The 17,554-nt window shown below is 48.3% G+C and overlaps 1 protein-coding gene across 2 annotated transcripts in view; it reads right to left on the reverse strand.

The window, feature by feature from the left end:
- Ano10 (anoctamin 10) overlaps nucleotides 1-17,554 on the reverse strand; it is a 116,975-nt gene that overhangs the window by 17,338 nt on the left and 82,083 nt on the right. For both annotated transcript variants that reach the window (XM_032911247.1, XM_032911246.1), the window contains exon 12: nucleotides 7,884-8,000. In XM_032911247.1, the coding sequence (XP_032767138.1) occupies nucleotides 7,884-8,000 (117 nt within the window). The remainder of the gene's footprint in view (nucleotides 1-7,883; nucleotides 8,001-17,554) is intronic.

Below are 17,554 nucleotides of genomic sequence, written 5' to 3' on the forward strand. Positions count from 1 at the left end.
ACGTGCTCGTGGTTGGCCTCTACTCTTCTATTTCTCTATCCCCCACATCTCTGACCTACTACCCTCTGCACTCCCCTCCCCATGCCCTAAACAACCTCTATTCTATACTATGGCTGGTCCCTCAGGGGTTAGGGATGTCTCAGCATGAACACCGCTGAACATTACCCCCTCCCACTCCCTATCTTTTATAAACACAACACTGTATACCTTATAGGCAGAACTTTATTTGCCTATAAAGTTAGTTATTGATCCTGTAATCCCAGTGCTCAGGGGCTCAAACAGTAGGCATAAAGACAGGGCCAGCCTGGGCTACAGAGTTGAGACCCTGTCTTTAAACAAACAAATAAAATGTTGCAAATGAACTAAAGGTTGGCATGAGACTTGGTGGTCCATACATCCAGGCCCTGTGAGCACTGGCTGCCACAGCACAGCCTGTAGGAACATTGACTGGACTGTAAATTCCGAGTGCTACTGCATTTTTGCAGTGAACAAGTCTTGGTTTTACCTAGTGTACAGCACAAAGAGGTGGAGATGGCTCCAGGGTGGTTCGGCAGCAGCAGTGTCATCTAAGTTCCAAGAACTGTGCTGGACGGAAGCCAGGACTCAGGCAGCACAGAACGGTGGGAAAACATCAGTGATCCCGTCACCTCTTGACTCCATGGAGAAGGGTCCGTCTCTGGCTGTGCTTGTCCTCTGTCCCTGTGATCAGGGACTCTTGGTATTTATGCTTCTGTGGGGTCTCTGTGGTTCTGTGTACCCTGCACAGAACTGCAGCAATGATGGTGTGTCTTTACGTAATCTTAAGGAAATTATGAAGGGAACTAAGAACACAGGGCCTCAGAAGGCCTGGGGTGGGTGTTTGAATTTAGACCTGCTGTTCTGCTTTCATTAAAAAGAAAGAACCCCAGTCTGCCACTGTCCAGCTTCATCAACAGCTAACTTAGGGCAAACTTGGGCCATGGATCACCCAGCTAGCCTCTTTTTCTGGGTTGCTGGTGTTTAGGAAGTCCTCCAGAGGCTTACCAGATCACTGTCTCACACATACGGTGGGACAGGGATTTGCAAGTGGCTGGGCAGGTATGGTCAGAACAGAGCTCCTGAGAAACCTCTGAGAGTGGAGTCAGACTGCAGTCTCCAAGCTGGCCCAAGGCTTGGAGGCGACTGCTGAGTACTTCACCTGCAATCTGCGTTTGTAAGTGAAGCTTGTGGCCTAGAGTCATTCTTCTCTGTTGGCAGACTGGAGAACTCAATACTGTGACAGGGGACATGGTCCTCATATTTGGGACTGTTTACTATCTGTTCTTCACAGAGAACGATCTGCCAACTCCTGGTGCAGAGAATCTGAGCTGCTCAGGGGTGTTGGCAGCCATGTTCCTTGTCATGTGGCTGCCTGAGTGTCCTTAGGACCCAGCAGCCTTCTCTTCCCGAGAGCCAGTGATTCAGGAGCCAGAAAGCCAGAGGCCTTTGTTTTCATAACCTCGCCAGGAGTAGACCTGCCATCGTGGCTGCAGTATTGTTCTGGACACTCAGAACCACAAGGACACAGGAACTCACAAAGGTATAAATACTGGGAGGCATAGAACACTGGGTCCATCTTGTAAGCCGACAAGCACAGACAGATGTGTTCTTACACTGTAACCTTAGGGGTTGAGTCAGGATCAGTAGGGCTTTCTTCTCCTAACACTCGCCAATCGAACAATGCAGATAATGTCTGATCTACTTCATGTTTAAGCTTCAACCGTCGTATATGGTTGGGGTGACTCAGGGTCAGTGAGGGATTGGCTCCATGGACACCAGCGTCCTTGCAGAAATGACCCAGCATCTGACCCACACAGCCTCCCTTAGTCATCTGCCAGTACCTACTACTGTGTGAACAGTACAGATGCAGCTGCGTGTGCAGTACAGCTTAGGGAGCAATGCCCAGGGCACAGTGGACCCATGGACCCAGGGGGCTAACTGAAGGGAATATCTTTAGGATAAATTTTAATCGCTTGCATTTTTATTTTGCATTACAATATTGCTATTTATATTTTCAGAACCATCGTCAGTATGATTATTTCCTATTGATTGGGTGGTATTTTAAATAATTACTGGATTCAAACATTCCCTGAGTTCTGCTTTCTACTCCTCGGAAAAAGAGAGGAGCAAACGTGCAGTTCCTGGAGATTCCTCTAGAACGCCATGTTCCCCAGTCTAGCAACCACCACATTAGTGGCAGTCCCTTGTCTGTGGAAACACAGTCATAAGACACCCCAGGCAATGTAAATCAGTAGGAAAAACAGCAGAGCTGCTTCTGTTTCAAAGGATCTCTAATCTTAGCAGTGAAAAGTTGAAGAATGTGTTTCACAGGGTGCGTCTCAACAGGGCCCATCTATAACCCGGCACTTAGCAGGCTGAGGCAGCCAAATGGTGAGTTGGGGGACAGCGCACTGAGACTCTTGCCCGGAACAACAATGACCTGTGTGTCCTATGCATGTAGAGTGTTCCAATATGCAGATACAATGAGTGGAGGCTCATTCAAAAGTCAACGACTAGCATTTGGTAGCTTAAAAACATATGCAGGCATGGCTTCGACCCCACAGGTGTTCATGGAATGCCCCTCCTCTGGCCATAACACAGCCTTCCCCAGGAAGCTCCAAGCTCAATAACTACAGGAAACCATATTTGTATTATCTTTTTCCTGAATAATTTCTTTTTTTACCATAGTAGAGTACATGTAGCAAAGCTTTTCACCTCAGTCACGCATCTCATATCTGATGGAGATACTAAGATGTACGGATTAAATTTTGTTTAGAGAACAAACGAGATCAGCGGCGACTGACAGGCTGCTCCCTGGGAAAAGCAAACACAGTCACGAGGCCTTTAGGAGCTGCAGCTCCATCTGAAGGAGTCGTGTACATTGAGGACTTCTCTGGAGAATGGAGAATACAGAGGGAACTGCAGTCCAGCAGGGCACAGGGCTGTTCCATAGCCTGCGTTTGCCAGGTTCTAGCACGAGGGCTAATGTAGCACCCGGCCTACTTTGTGGTCATTCTACAGACTTTGTAAGCTTTCCTCACTACCGATGGGACAGAATCTGAGTTTTACCAGGCAAGTTTTCCTGGGGTCCGTCTGAAGGACTCACGTGGAATGGCTCAGCACATTCCTTCCCCTCAGCGATCCCAGGAAGGCACATGACTTGTCTCCATTCTTGCCTGTGTCTATTTTAAGACTCTCACTTTGTCCAAGGGCATCATTTGTCATTTATTTAATGCACTGGTGTCTGAACTATGTACGAGCCAACAAATCTGAGGTTTTTATCGGAGACTACTGGATGCCAGGCCTTGTACTGTGTGGGACACTGCCTGGACCTGGGGACTTCACGGCTCACAGAACAGACAAAAGCCTGACCAAGGACAGTGGCCCCATCACACAGTGGCAGGAGATGGAGACCCTGAGACCCCAAAGCGAGAGAAGAATGGCAGAGGAAGTGAATGAGCCACCCAGGAGCCAACATCTCCTCCTAGGAGCAGACACAGCCCCTCCCCCCACCCCCCTGCTCTTTACACACAGAGGTTAGAGGGTGTGCGGGGTGGGGACACCAAGTGTCCTGCTCCTTCACTTTTCTACCTCCCCCTCCAGGCACTGCCTCCCACTGAACCTGGAGCGAGGGTGGCATCCAGAGAGCCCCGCACAGCGCTCTGTCCACACAGCGCTGGGAGTACAAGCCTGACATGGCCACATCTGGCCTCTGGTTTCTGTGTACTTGGGTACTAACTCAGGTCACATTAGCATAGCAAGCGCTCACCCACTGAGCCGCCTCTCCAGCACCTGTGAGGATGTTTATCATGGTGGTTGTGCAGGCACAGGAAGGATATACTGAAGAAGCTAAGGCAGAAAAATCTAGAAGGTTAATTCATTAGCTGAGGCAAAGCTACTGTGGGAGAAATCACCAAGGAATGGCTAACAGACCCCACGCGGAGGCTTCTGGGAGTCACCCAGGTGTGAGGGATTTTACTCATGTGTAGCTCATTTATCAGCAGGATACACCAGCTGCCACAGCCAACACCTAGAATTTCCAACTGTGGAGGACCATGGAGACAGTTGGGGTTGCTTCCAAGGTACAATCCTACTTGCTTCTCTGCTGGCTAGTTTTATGTCAGTCTGATACAAGCTGCACTGATCTGGAAAGAGGGAACCTCAAATGAGAAAATGACCCCACCAGATTGGCCTGTGGGCAAAGCTGTGGGCGGGTCCAGCTCAAGGTGAGTGGTGCCACCTCTGGGCTATTGGTCCTGAATGCTACAGAAAGCAGGCTGGGTCAGCCAATTAGGAACAAGCCAGTAGGCAACAATCCATGGTCTCTGCCCTGACTTTTGTCAGCAATGGAGTATGACCTGAGAGTTGTAAACTGAAATAAACACTTTCTTCCCCAAGTTGTTTATGGTCAGGGTGTTTGATCACAGCAATCAGAACTCTAAGACACCACCCAGATGTGGCTGCAGGTGTCACACAAGGTGCTCAGGAATGAGGAGGTCCTTGTTCCCACTTAGCATCCCTGTCTCCCCTCAGCACACTGTCCCAGTATATCCTCATCATGAACTTATGGCCTGTGTGGTAGGCACCATCTCTCCTGAGCCCTGTGGAATAGCAAAGAAGAGCAGAGCACAGGTAGCACAGGTATAGCCACTTGCCCAGCAACTTCACAGGCCTCTGAGGGGAGCTGTGTGGCCCAGGAAGAGGGATGGGCTGACTCGGAGGGCACCAGGCTCCTCAATCTCTGCAAAGCAGAGCTCACCTACTGGACGTGGCCCTGCTTTTAGGACTTGGGCACTGGGCCTTCCCTACTCAAGGCCCAGGGACCTGGCACAGTGAGTTCCCAGTTCTCACAGCTGTCGCTTCTTTATTGGACCAAAACAAAAGTCTCTGAATTGAGAAACTTTAGGTTTACAAGTCTTAGATTTCTAGATCAATACAATAGGCAGCGTAGTCTCCACACACCCTCTAACATTTCATTCTGTGCTGGGTGCCTTTGCACCCTCATTCTCTGTGTGAAATCTTACAGGTTCTGTTAAAGATGTTGTGTTTCCCATACCTCAAGGACACAGAGGTAGAGAAAGGGAGATACCAGAGAAATGGTTAAAATGTATTAGATACATTAAATAAAGAAAACTAAGACAATAGTCATTCTTCCTGTGCTGGGGAGGGAGGGAAGCTAGGGCACCACACATGCTTAGCAGACTCTACCCTCCTGAGCGCTATCCCAGCTAGACAGGCAGTGTTGATGAGGGCTGAGCACCAACCCTCTGGGCAGCAGTCCTGTGCTGACTTGGGCCCTTGTCTTGTTCTTTGAGCTGATTTCAGTGGCTGCCATCTTCCTGGGAGGCTCTAGGCTTCCATCCTCACTGCCTGGAGTAGCTAGTTAAGTGCTACTGACTGCTCTGGGATGTGTACTGGACTCCAGTTACCAAATGGATCTTGGATAAACTTTCTGTTTTTAGTTGGATCTTTAAAAAGGACTGGATACCAAGTAAGCCAATTTATAAAGAAAAACAAGCATCGGGTGGTGGTCTCTGTCAGCCCATCTGCCCAAGTTCTCCCTGAAGGTCTCAACTGAGCTGAGCTATTTCCAATGCCCTTTGCAAAGCAAATGAGTTCACCTGTTTGCTCTTTTAATCCATGTCTAGTTCGCCTGTGTGCTTAGGAATGCTTCTAGCACTTTCCTTCCAAGTTCACTGCAAAACAGTTTGTCCCTGGGATTCAACAGAGGGTGCTGAGCGCCTCCAACTCCAGACCCGGGTCTCCTAGTCAGGATTGTTGGTATACTGGCCCAAAGGCCAACCCCATTCCGAGCGCAAACCCATCTCCTGACAGGGTTGGTGGCAGAGGCTGCCTAAGCTAACTGTGCCTGGCTCTGCAGTGGGAACCGAGGAGGCAGGGCAACAGGAGGTAACCAGAAGCCTCTCTGTGTGGCAGAGGGCAGAGCAGGGAGTTGAAACCACAGCTAGTTACAAGATAGAGGGTGGAACGTGAGGCTAAGAAGGCAGAAACCACAAGCTCTATGAAAGGCACTTGGCAACTGGTGTTGAGAGGCACAAGCAGGGTCATCTGAACATTCTGGGACGTCCCCTTCTCCAGCAGTGAGGCTAACTGGGAGGGATGAAGAAAAGCTGAGCTCTCCCCATGTTGTTCCTGCATATCTGACTGACAGGGAGTTTCCCCAAGACTAAATACCTTTTCTTTTTTTATTTACAAGTGTGTGTGGGGGTCACGTGTGTATATGTGCATGTGTGGGTTTGGCTGTGTGGTGTGTTTGTGCACATGATTGTGGGTACATGCAGAGGCACAAAGTCAATGTCGGGAGTCACCCTCTATGTAATTCATTGAGGCAGAATTTCCCAGTCATCCCACAGTTCCTTGCTACAGCTCATCTTGCTGGCCAGCTTGCTCTGCAGATGGGTCTCTATCTCTGCTTTCTGAGGCTGGAATTGCAGGCCAGTCGCCATGTGGGTTCTGGAGTCTGATCTCTGGTCTTCATGTTTTAACTACTGAGCCATCTCCCCAACCCAAGATAGCATTTTCTAATTCCAGGACACTTTAAAAATATCCTTCATACAGATTATCCATGCTATTTTAATAAGTTACCATCTAAAGACTTTATGTTCTCATTTTTCTGTAAATGGAAAATTTCCAGTAATATTTAAAACATTATTTTATATAAAACTTATATGCTGTCTCCTTACCTTTTGGGGGACAGCATTTCATTATGCTGTAGTCCTGGCTGCCTTAGAACTTGCTACGTTGTGCAGCATGGCCCAAAGCTCAGATGCCATCCAGCGTCCTGCTGCTCTCATAACACCTTACAGACTTTAACTGTGTACCCCTCCACGTCTGCAGTCTGCCACGTGACCAGTGTAGTTCTCTAGAACTCAGCTCTCCACCACAGGGCTGTTTCACTGTGGAGCACTAGGAGCCTGAACGAGGCTGAGTTTCAGGCAAGAACACACCGGACCCATTTCTCTAGCAAACCCCAAACTGAGTCTTGTCATCCACCATGGCACAGCCAGCCCAGTGTCGGGGACCAGGTTCTCTTGTCTCCTCTTCTGGGCCGAACCCCCACATCCAGCCATGGTACTCTCCTAACATGGGGGAGGCCCACATCTGTAACACTGCCCTGAGAGCCCTTCTTCTCAGAGGGTCAGCTACGGTGAACTCTTCTCATGTTTCCCCTCCAGTTAAGTATGGTGTGGTGCTCAAGGTGTTGGAGCTGAAGTGGGGTCCCAAGAAGACACTGCCCACCCCGCTGCCTCCATTGCCGTGTTGTTTAAGCTGAGACATGGCACAGGAGACAACCACTCTGAGCATCTAGAAACTCACTGTCTTCCGGTTCTTCTCCTCACAGGTAGAGAATCGCCGTGGTGAATCCCACTGTGGGTAAGCTCTCCCCTTACTCTCCCCCTGACTTCTCTCTCTCTCTCCCCGTTCCCTTCTTCCTCTTCCTCTCCCCTCCCCCTACCTTCTCTTTCATTTGGTAGGACCAGGAAACAATCTTCAAGGCACTCTTTAAGGCCCTGCCCACAGGTCTCCAGTGTCTCCGTAAGATACCATTCAGAATCCTACTCACTGGCTTCCCGTCCCCATGCTTCTATATAAGGCATGGTTAGATGGTGGGGGCAGCTGTGCAGTGATTCCTAGAAACCTGTATTTACCGTTTCCCATTGCTTGGCTATTTCTACTTGCTTAACCGCGCCCTTGCTGACATTATAGGTCTGGGCTGTGCTAGCCCATCCTCCACCAGAGTCCTCTGTGTTTACTCACTGAGTCAATGCTAAGGGAAACACAGTGACTTGGCTCCTGGCTAGAGGAATACAGTCCGACAGTGTCTCCAGGCGCACGGCTCTTACCTGCTGCTTGAGTGCCTCCAAAGACTCGAATTCCAGCCTGGCCAGTTTCATCTGGATGTGGCGTGGTTTATCAGGGATGGCAAAGGCAAGTATGAACTTCAAAGCCAAGAGTGCGTGCTGTGAAAAGAAAGACCTCATGTTGAGACTTCCACCCACCTATCGCCATCAGAGAGGTGAGATCATAAAGGACGTGAACTCTTCCTGTTAACTTTGGGGACTCTTGAGTTAGTGGCCTCTGACATATCACTGACTAATCAGGACAGGAGTTCACTGACTCTGGTATAGTCCATCCAACCATTATTGGCTTATTTTGTTTTACTCTTTGAAAGTAAGTTCTTGTCATAAACTGATACCATGTGCACTCTTGGTGCTTCGTAGAAAAGTAAAGCTTGTTCCAAAGCCGTCCAGACAGTTCTTGACCTGCACATTGGTGAGCAATAAGCCTGGTGCCCGGCACTCATCATCAGCTCCATCCTCTGTCCACACTGCTCAACTGAACCACAGCCGGGGTCATAGCCAGTGTAAGTGCTCAGATTCTCTGCACCCCCAGATGTCTGCTGTGGCTTTTTTTATGACATGACCATTATTAAACATTCATAGAATAACTGAACCTTAAACTGGTCTCTCCACACACAGCAGTTAAGGACACAGACTCCGTGTGCCCTTTCAGACCTTAGCAATTGAGGACCACTCCCTTCCTCTCTAGCATCCTCAATGCCTCATAATATGACATGCAATTTACATCAGGCAGAGAACATTGCCTCTGCTGAATCCCACAGATGCATGGCCCCACCCAAAAGACTTTCTCCAAACCCATGATTGTCTAGAATCTCATGAAGAGGTTCAACACCCTCAGATATCTGAATCACCAAAGAACAAAGCATGGGGTAAGGGAGAGTGTGAATGACTGAGAACATCAAAAGGTGGGAATCTTTAAAGGTAAAAAAAAAAAAAATTAGAAGGTGGTAAGCCAAAGAGAGACAGACAAGTTAAGTTACATTACTGTTGACAGGAATAAAGATAGGTGGAGGAAAATAAAATAAATTCTTTAGAGGAGAAATAAACAGTGACTCCTGGGGAAAGGGCAGGAGGGCACAGGAGTGGGAGGGGGCACAGGAGTGGGAGATGGCACAGGAGTGGGAGAAGGGGGTACAGGAGTGGGAGTGGGAGGAGGGCACAGGAGTGGGAGAGAGAGGAGGGCACAGGAGTGGGAGGGGGCACAGAAGTGGGGGAAGGGGTACAGGATTGGGAGAGGGTGGGAGAGCACAGGAGTGGGAGGGGGCACAGGAGTGGGAGAAGGGGCACAGGAGTGGGAGAGGGTGGGAGGGCATAGGAGTCAGCTTCATGCTAGATTTGAGCATGTCGTAACCAAAAGACCTAGAAATTAGTAGGCTCCTCAGCCTCACCAAGTAGACAGTGACCACTAACCACAGGACAGCACAGGCTGGGGTACAACAGCACCTATGGTCAGGTCCTCCTACAAGACACTGCAAATCCATGAATCCTCTTTTCCTCATGTGTCTGTCATTTCTGCATGGTGTATGGTAATACACAGATGTGGCCATCTATAAAATCACTGTGTTAACTGTCTTGTCGAATCCAACCCCCCTGGCTACTTTCAGCCTATTTTGGGCCTCAGGTCAGTTTGCCTGTCCTCTATCTTTCAGAAGAAAAATAACGTTGGGATGAATGCCTGTGTCCTTCAATCACACCTAAAAATCAGGTCATGCCTGATTACAAATAAAAAAAGATGATGGGTCAGGGACACAGTTCGTGTGCTTCTCAACATGCTCAAAATCCTGGATTTGACCCAAAGTGCCCCAAGAAAATGAGATAAAAAAACCTCCTTTTGAATTTTTGTGTGAGGAAGTACATGCGAGAGCTTGATTGTGTGTGTATATGTGTGCGCACATGTGTGTGCTCATGTGTGTGCATGTGTGTGCTTCTGTGTGTGCACATGTGACAGATAACCTCAATGTCTTCCTCAGACTCTGTCCACCTTTCTTTTTTGAAGCTGTATAGCTCACTGGCCTGGAGCTTGCCAAGTAGGTGAGGCTGGCTGACAAGGGAGCCCTGAGGCTCTACCCATCTCCACCTCCCCACTGCTGGCATTAAATGTGTACGCCTGGCTTTTCTTTTCTTTTCTTTTCTTTTTTTTTTCTTTTTTTTCGGAGCTGGGGACCGAACCCAGGGCCTTGAGCTTGCTACGCAAGTGCTGTACCACTGAGCTAAATCCCCAACTCCACGCCTGGCTTTTCTACATGTGCCTCAGGGTTTGAGCTTGGGTCCTTATGCTTACGAGGCAAGCACTTACCGATTGAGTCACCTCCTCAGCCCACCCTGTGAACGTCTCAGTCTAACAGTGGGCATCTGCCTGCACAGATGTTTATCTCTTCTTTTTTCTTTTCTCTGTTTTTAATTTTTTGGTATTCCCAAACTGATCTTAGGTCCTGTCATGAAAGTGAAAAGGACAAGGGAACTACAAAATCTGGTAGCACATGGGGACAGTGAGCTTCCTTCCCTCTGTCTTCTGGGCACTGCCGTTCTCAAAAGCTCAAAGCACAGGGGTGCTAACTCATGGCGCTGGAATAAGGGGAAGCTGAGGGCTGTGTTTAACATTTTAAAACCACTTAAATACCTGCTATATGCTGAAGTAATTAATTTCTTTAAATAGAAATGGATGTACATTACTTTGCCTGCTCTTCAGATACCTTAGCTGGCTCTCTCCCTGGCAACCTGGTACTCAGCAGGTGCAGAAAAGCCACCAACACCTGCAGAGTCATTAGTAGAAAAGGAAAAGGACACTATAAAAATAGACTCACAGACGCTGGGGTTTATAATTAATGGCAATCTCTACCACACTTCTGAATGCCATCTTTAGATAAAGCATGGATATTTTAAGGTCCCCAAAGTTTTGTAGCACACAGAGGTTTACCTTGAAGATGCTAGACGTCGGCTCACTGTACGCATCTCTGCTCACAGCCACCAGGAAGTGCGCAAGGCTGTGCCCAGATGCAGAACAGTGGAAACTGGACACACCAAGATGGACATGTACAACCCAGAGAAGCAACAACCGGATTTATAGATGCCACTGTACACGTGGTAAACCTGGTGCTGAGTGAAGAAGACTGAGCTGTTCAAACCCCAAGCCTTGACTATGTATCCAAGCTTCCCTAGAAAGAGAGGACACACATACATGCACCACTGTGGGAGCCCACACAGGAAGAGAGGATGAATGGAAACTGGGCAAAGGTGTGTGTGTCATGGACAGAGGAGCAGGGCCGGCTCGGTCAGCATACCCTGAGGTGGCAGTGGTCTACACGGGGCATTTTTGGGAATGGAGTAGAAGAGCCAAGGCTTTCTAGTATTTCTTACTTGTAAGTCTTGCTCAGAGCTGTACATAACATATTGTGATGGAGCACAAAACAGAATATCACCATTCTGTAAGCTTGACATGTGTTGGCACCACCATTAACTCAATTTGTGGATGGCATTTCATGGGAACTCGGGTAAGCTACCAAAAGAGAAACAGCTAATGTAGAATCTGATGAGGGAGGCGGCGTTGGTAGAATCTGATGAGGGAGGCGGCGTTGGTCACACTGGGATAATTCAGAGAGGAGAGGAGACAAAGGTGGCTTGAGGACTTGGAAGTCAACACAAAGATTAACTCGTGTCTGAGTTAATTCAGATGAGCGCTCTTACTGCAGCACGTGTACATGTATAACTGTGGGTCACATGTCACATGTGCGTTTCTCCGTGTTTGTCACATGTCCAGGACTATGTGTGCTTCACCATAAGACAGATGTGTATTTCCTATGAGCCACAAGATCATCACACACTTCAAGGAGCTCCCTGCCAGAAATGAAGCGAACACCCTTATGGGCTCAGTGGGGTAACATCTGAAACACTGGCAGCCACAGTGAAGACTCGTTCTCTAGTGTCTACAAGGTGTCTCTGGAGCTCAAGGCCTGATCAGCCAGCACAGGGGTCCCCAGTTCCTACTCCAGTGGAAATTTGGGGGCTTTGATCATTAATGATTCTCTGTCTTGTCACTGAGTGACATGAAGCTGGTGACAGACAATGAGAAGGAGCACATGGAAGAAGGATGGGATGGCCACTGTTCTGAGCTTGCGACCCATCAAGGGAGATGACATAACCCATGCACCTGTGCTACCCATACAAGGGAGATGACATAACCCATGCACCTGTGCTACAGATAATATAACCCATGCACCTGTACTACCATACAAGGAGATGACATAACCCCATGCACCTGTGCTACCCCTACAAGGGAGATGACATAACCCCATGCACCTGTGCTACCCATACAAGGGAGATAACATAACCCATGCACCTGTGCTACCCATACAAGGGAGATGACATAACCCATGCACCTGTGCTACCCATACAAGGGAGATGACATAACCCATGCACCTGTGCTACCCATACAAGGGAGATGACATAACCCATGCACCTGTGCTACCCATACAAGGGAGATGACATAACCCATGCACCTGTGCTACCCATACAAGGGAGATGACATAACCCATGCACCTGTGCTACCTATACAAGGGAGATAACATAACCCCATGCACCTGTGCTACTTGTTACTTAAGACTGAAATCCCCTAAATTCTGACCATGCCGACCTGCACTCCTCACCCAGAGATCCCTTACAATGAAGACTGTTACTAGTACTCTGCAGATGTGGTTCCTGAGAGCAAATGAAATACACTGTAGGCCAACTGATAAGTATTTCAGGAACACAAAGCTGGTTTTACAGGAGAAAGTTAATGTCACACAACACACTGTTCTCAGGAGACAAATGCAGAAAAGTTTTGACATGGAATACTCACTCATTATGGAAACCCTCAGCAAACTACAAACAGAAGGAAATATCTTCAACTTAAACAGCACATCTAATTCTGGGAATGTAGCCCAGTGTCAGGGGAAAGATGAGCAGATACGGGAGCTGGGGAGATGGCTCAGGAGTGAAGTAATTGCTGTGAGGACATGTTCAGAGCCCTAGTACCCCAGGGCAATGCATATCCATGACTCCAACACCTGAGGTGCAGGACAGAGCCTTGGGCTTGCTGGCTAACCCCCAAGTCTAGCTGCAACAGTGAGTTCTAGGTCCTGTGAGAGACCTTGCCTCAAAGACCAAGATGAAGAATGAAGGAGAAAGAGTTCTTATGATGATTTCTGACCTCCACATGCACACACAGGAGGATAACCCACAGACACACATGCACACACAGGAGGATGAATCCACAGACACACATGCACACACAGGAGGATGTACCTACAGACACACATGCACACACAGGAGGATGTACCTACAGACATACATGCACACACAGGAGGATAACCCACAGACACACATGCACACACACAGGAGGATGTACCTACAGACACACATACACACACACAGGAGGATGTACCCACAGACACACATGCACACACACAGGAGGAGGTACCCACAGACACACATGCACACACAGGAGGATGTACCCACAGACACACATGCACACACACAGGAGGATGTACCCACAGACACACACATGCACACACAGGAGGATGTACCCACAGACACACACACACACACACACACACAGGAGGATGTACCCACAGACACACATGCACACACAGGAGGATGTACCCACAGACACACATGCACACACAGGAGGATGTACCCACAGACACACATGCACACACACAGGAGGATGTACCCACAGACACACATGCACACACAGGAGGATGTACCCACAGACACACATGCACACACAGGAGGATGTACCCACAGACACACGTGCACACACAGGAGGATGTACCCACAGACACACGTGCACACACAGGAGGATGAACTCACAGACACACATGCACACACAAACACAGGAGGATGTACCCACAGACACACATGCACACACAGGAGGATGTACCCACAGACACACATGCACACACACAGGAGGATGTACCCATGAACACACATGCACACACAGGAAGATGAATCCACAGACACACATGCACACACAGGAGGATGTACCCAAAGACACACATGCACACACACACACAGGAGGATGTACCCACAGACACACATGCACACACACAGGAGGATAACCCACAGACACACATGCACACACACACACAGGAGGATGTACCCACAGACACACATGCACACACACAGGAGGATGCACTCACAGACACATGCACAGGAGAGTGTACCCCCAAATACATACAAAAACATATACCACTCCCAACATACACAACCACCACCAACGAAACTTCATAGTTTAGTATCATATATAAATGGCAAAACACCCACTGCTTTTCCCTGAAAACCGGGAACAAAGCACCAACCTTCCACTAGAGGCTCCAGTCAGTACAGCCAGCCAACCAGAGGAAAGCTCTAGAGATCTACAGATGGAAAATTATGTGCATAAGAGGTCTGAGCTTTGCCCCATGGAGGTCACACTACTATTGTTGACAGGCAGAGTCAGGGAATACAGAGTGAAAACAAAAATAAAATAGAAAACCAATATATACTCATCTATGAGAAGGACTGCTGAGTTTATTACAAATGCTATAGAAAAAACTATAAAGCCAGAGACTCAGCTGGGCAGGTAAAGGAGGCGGCCATGCTGCTGTGCTGGCCTGGCCACTTGTGCCAGAGCCCGGGGGTCACTGTGGAAGGAGAGCATCGGCTCCTGAAAGTTGTTCCCTACCTCACATGCATACTCACCCCTTCTTTTCCTCACACACGCACAGATACACAACCATAACAAAATAAAATCTATAAAATACTGCTGTGGAGATAAGAGAGCCCTATGGGAAAAGGCACATGATTTTCTTGGAAAGAAACAAAAACAAACAAACAAACAAACCCCTCCCCCCCAAAAAACAGAACCACACTACGGCTAAAAACTGTAACTTGCAGCCCAGAGCATTTACCACCCTCTTCTGACCTCCACAGACATGTATGCATACAATATCAGACACACTCACAGAAAAAATTTGATAAGGGATCAGGGAGTATACAGATGTTTTCAACAGTGACAGAGAGATAGCCGGATAAAACACGCCAACCCCTATCCCAGCTACAAGCGAAGTTAACAGAAAATGGCTGGAAATAGGATTACCAAAACTATGGGGCTGCGAGAGCAAGTCTTTGGGACTGTGGGGTAACCAGAAGTTTCTAAAAGAAGATATTATAAAACAACAACCATGCACAGAATGACAAGTTAAGGCTTATGACAATTAAAACTCATCTTCAAAACAGCATCAAGTCAGTGAGAAGCCCAGCCACAGCCTGGGGGGACAGACCTGCCGTGTACTTTGACACTGGTCACACTAACTGAACAGACAAGAGCTCTAACACCTCGACTATGGAAAGACTGCATGGTGGCAATAATGTTTTAAGACAGTGTTAACAACACATAAAGTGCCAGTGAGAATATAGGAAAACACATGACACCATTTGTCACCAGACAACGTAAGCTAAAGCTACATGGAGAACCAGCACACACCCGTACAGGCTGAAAGCCAAACGCAGCAAAAGGAAGTGGTGAGCAAATAGATATGGGGAAGGTTTGGAGCTCATGACGCTCTTGACTGCCAGTGGAAGTGTCAAATGCTCAAGGCACCGTGGGAAGCAGTCCAGCAAGTGCTTACAGGGCGGACAGTGTGTTTACAGGAAGTGTGGCAATGGTACTGTGACATACCTACTCAAGTGCTGATGTAAGCACATGGACCGTACAGAGGCGGGTTCTCTGCAGCCGTCTGTGGGACGAGTGAATAGGAAAATCATGGTGTGGTCATACAATGTTATAGACTATTTAGAATAGATACACAGTCACACTGATGGATTTCCAAAGCCTCATGATGAATAAAAGAAATTCAGATACAAAGGCTGTAAGATATCAGATATAAAGGCTGTTACTCCATTGGCAAGAATGTATAACAAATGATTATTCTCCACAGTGACAGTCTGTGTTGAGACTGTTAGGGCCGGGGTGTGTGTGACAGGGGATCCCTGGAGAGACAGAGTGCTCCAAATTCACCTGTGTACACAGCTATACCCATCAAACCAAGCATTTGAAGTGGATTCTTTTCATTCTGTATGAGTTATCCACCTGATAAAACTAGTGAAGATCTCGGGAAAACAGAAGGGTACAGTGAAGTTCAACTCTTCTCATGATAGCTCTCTGAGTCACACACTGACCAATAGCTGGGATTACCAGGGTCAGAGGCAGAGAAAACCTAGGGCTTTCCCATCAACGTGACGTCATAGCACTCAAAAGCAAAACAGAGACACTTCCTGTTTCATCCCAGGGATGGCATTGGTAGCTTGGTTCTTAGCTGTGCTCAAGGAAGCTCACATCTCAGCTCTGGTTACACATCCTCCCAGTCCACAAGCTGCCTTTCCTACAGGAGAGGTAAGCACTCTCCTGTTTGGCCGCAGTATGCACTGTTTGTGTGCACAGAGGAGACTGTGCTGGTGACAGGAGGTCTCAATGGTTCAAACAGTGATCTGTCTATTCCACAAGTTTGCTCCATACTCCCACCACTGCTCTGGTCACCATCACGTCCCATGTTAGCCTACGGCCCATCTTTGACCCAGACACTGGCCTGCCGTGGTGAGTACCGAGGAGGCAGAGGCTGCATGGAGTACCTACACCGATGCTTAGCTTATTTGAACACAGGCAGGCAGGAGAAAGAAGATTCTAGAACAACTAAAAGCAGCTGGCAATATGTATGCCACAGCCCGACCTCTGTGCTGATGTGACATTTCCTCTGCTAAATTGATTAGTCCACCATGTCCCAACTCATCCCCCACAATGGGCATGGGCATGGTGCAGACAAATCCGTGCCACAGCACTTGCTGCAGCCCATCTGCACTGCAGTCCCCACTTCCCCACATTCTGGTTGTCTGAACTCCCCATGGAGTCATCTAATCAGCTGCTCTCAGGACTGTAGGCTTTCTCAAAGCTCTTACAAATTCTCCCAATTCCTCCCGCAAAGCAGGCTTAGAACCACACAGTCTCAGGTCTGTTCATGGAAATGAGCACCTGAAACCAGTTTTCAGTGTTACTTTTCTGTTGCTGTGATATAGACCATTTAAGTGAGGAAGTCTTTATTTTCAACCATGCATTCAGAGGCTTGGCCATCATGGTGGGCAGCTCATGGTGGGCAGCTCATGGTGGGCCACCATGGCGGGCCATCATGGTGTGGCTGCTCAAGCCACATCACAGCAAGCTCAGAAGCAGCATGGAACAAGCATCAGCCAGAGGACACACCCCGGAGCCCCACCAGCTACTCCATCCAGCATGGTAGCACTTGTTAGTTTCTACAACCTTCTCCAAGTCATATCATTTGCTGCGGACCAAGCCTTCTAAACAGGAGCCTGTGGTATCACTTCATAGTTAATACACAGCACGGTGACGTTACTATTACTCGTCACTGACCTCGGTAGCCAAAAGTTCTTGCAGGCATTCACATGTAGGTTGATGCGCTTCTCTCTGTGCGTATACATCTTAACCATAAGCCAGGCTCTTTCCAGATCAGACTAGAAAGCTCCATGAAACCAAGCATGATGGGTAACAGGTGCTGTCTAGAAATGTTCTTCTGCACAGATGAGTCAGTGGGGAGGGGGGGTTTGCAAATGTGGATACTTCT

Source organism: Rattus rattus, chromosome 8 (assembly GCF_011064425.1).
Source record: "Rattus rattus isolate New Zealand chromosome 8, Rrattus_CSIRO_v1, whole genome shotgun sequence".
Classification (NCBI taxonomy): domain Eukaryota; kingdom Metazoa; phylum Chordata; class Mammalia; order Rodentia; family Muridae; genus Rattus; species Rattus rattus.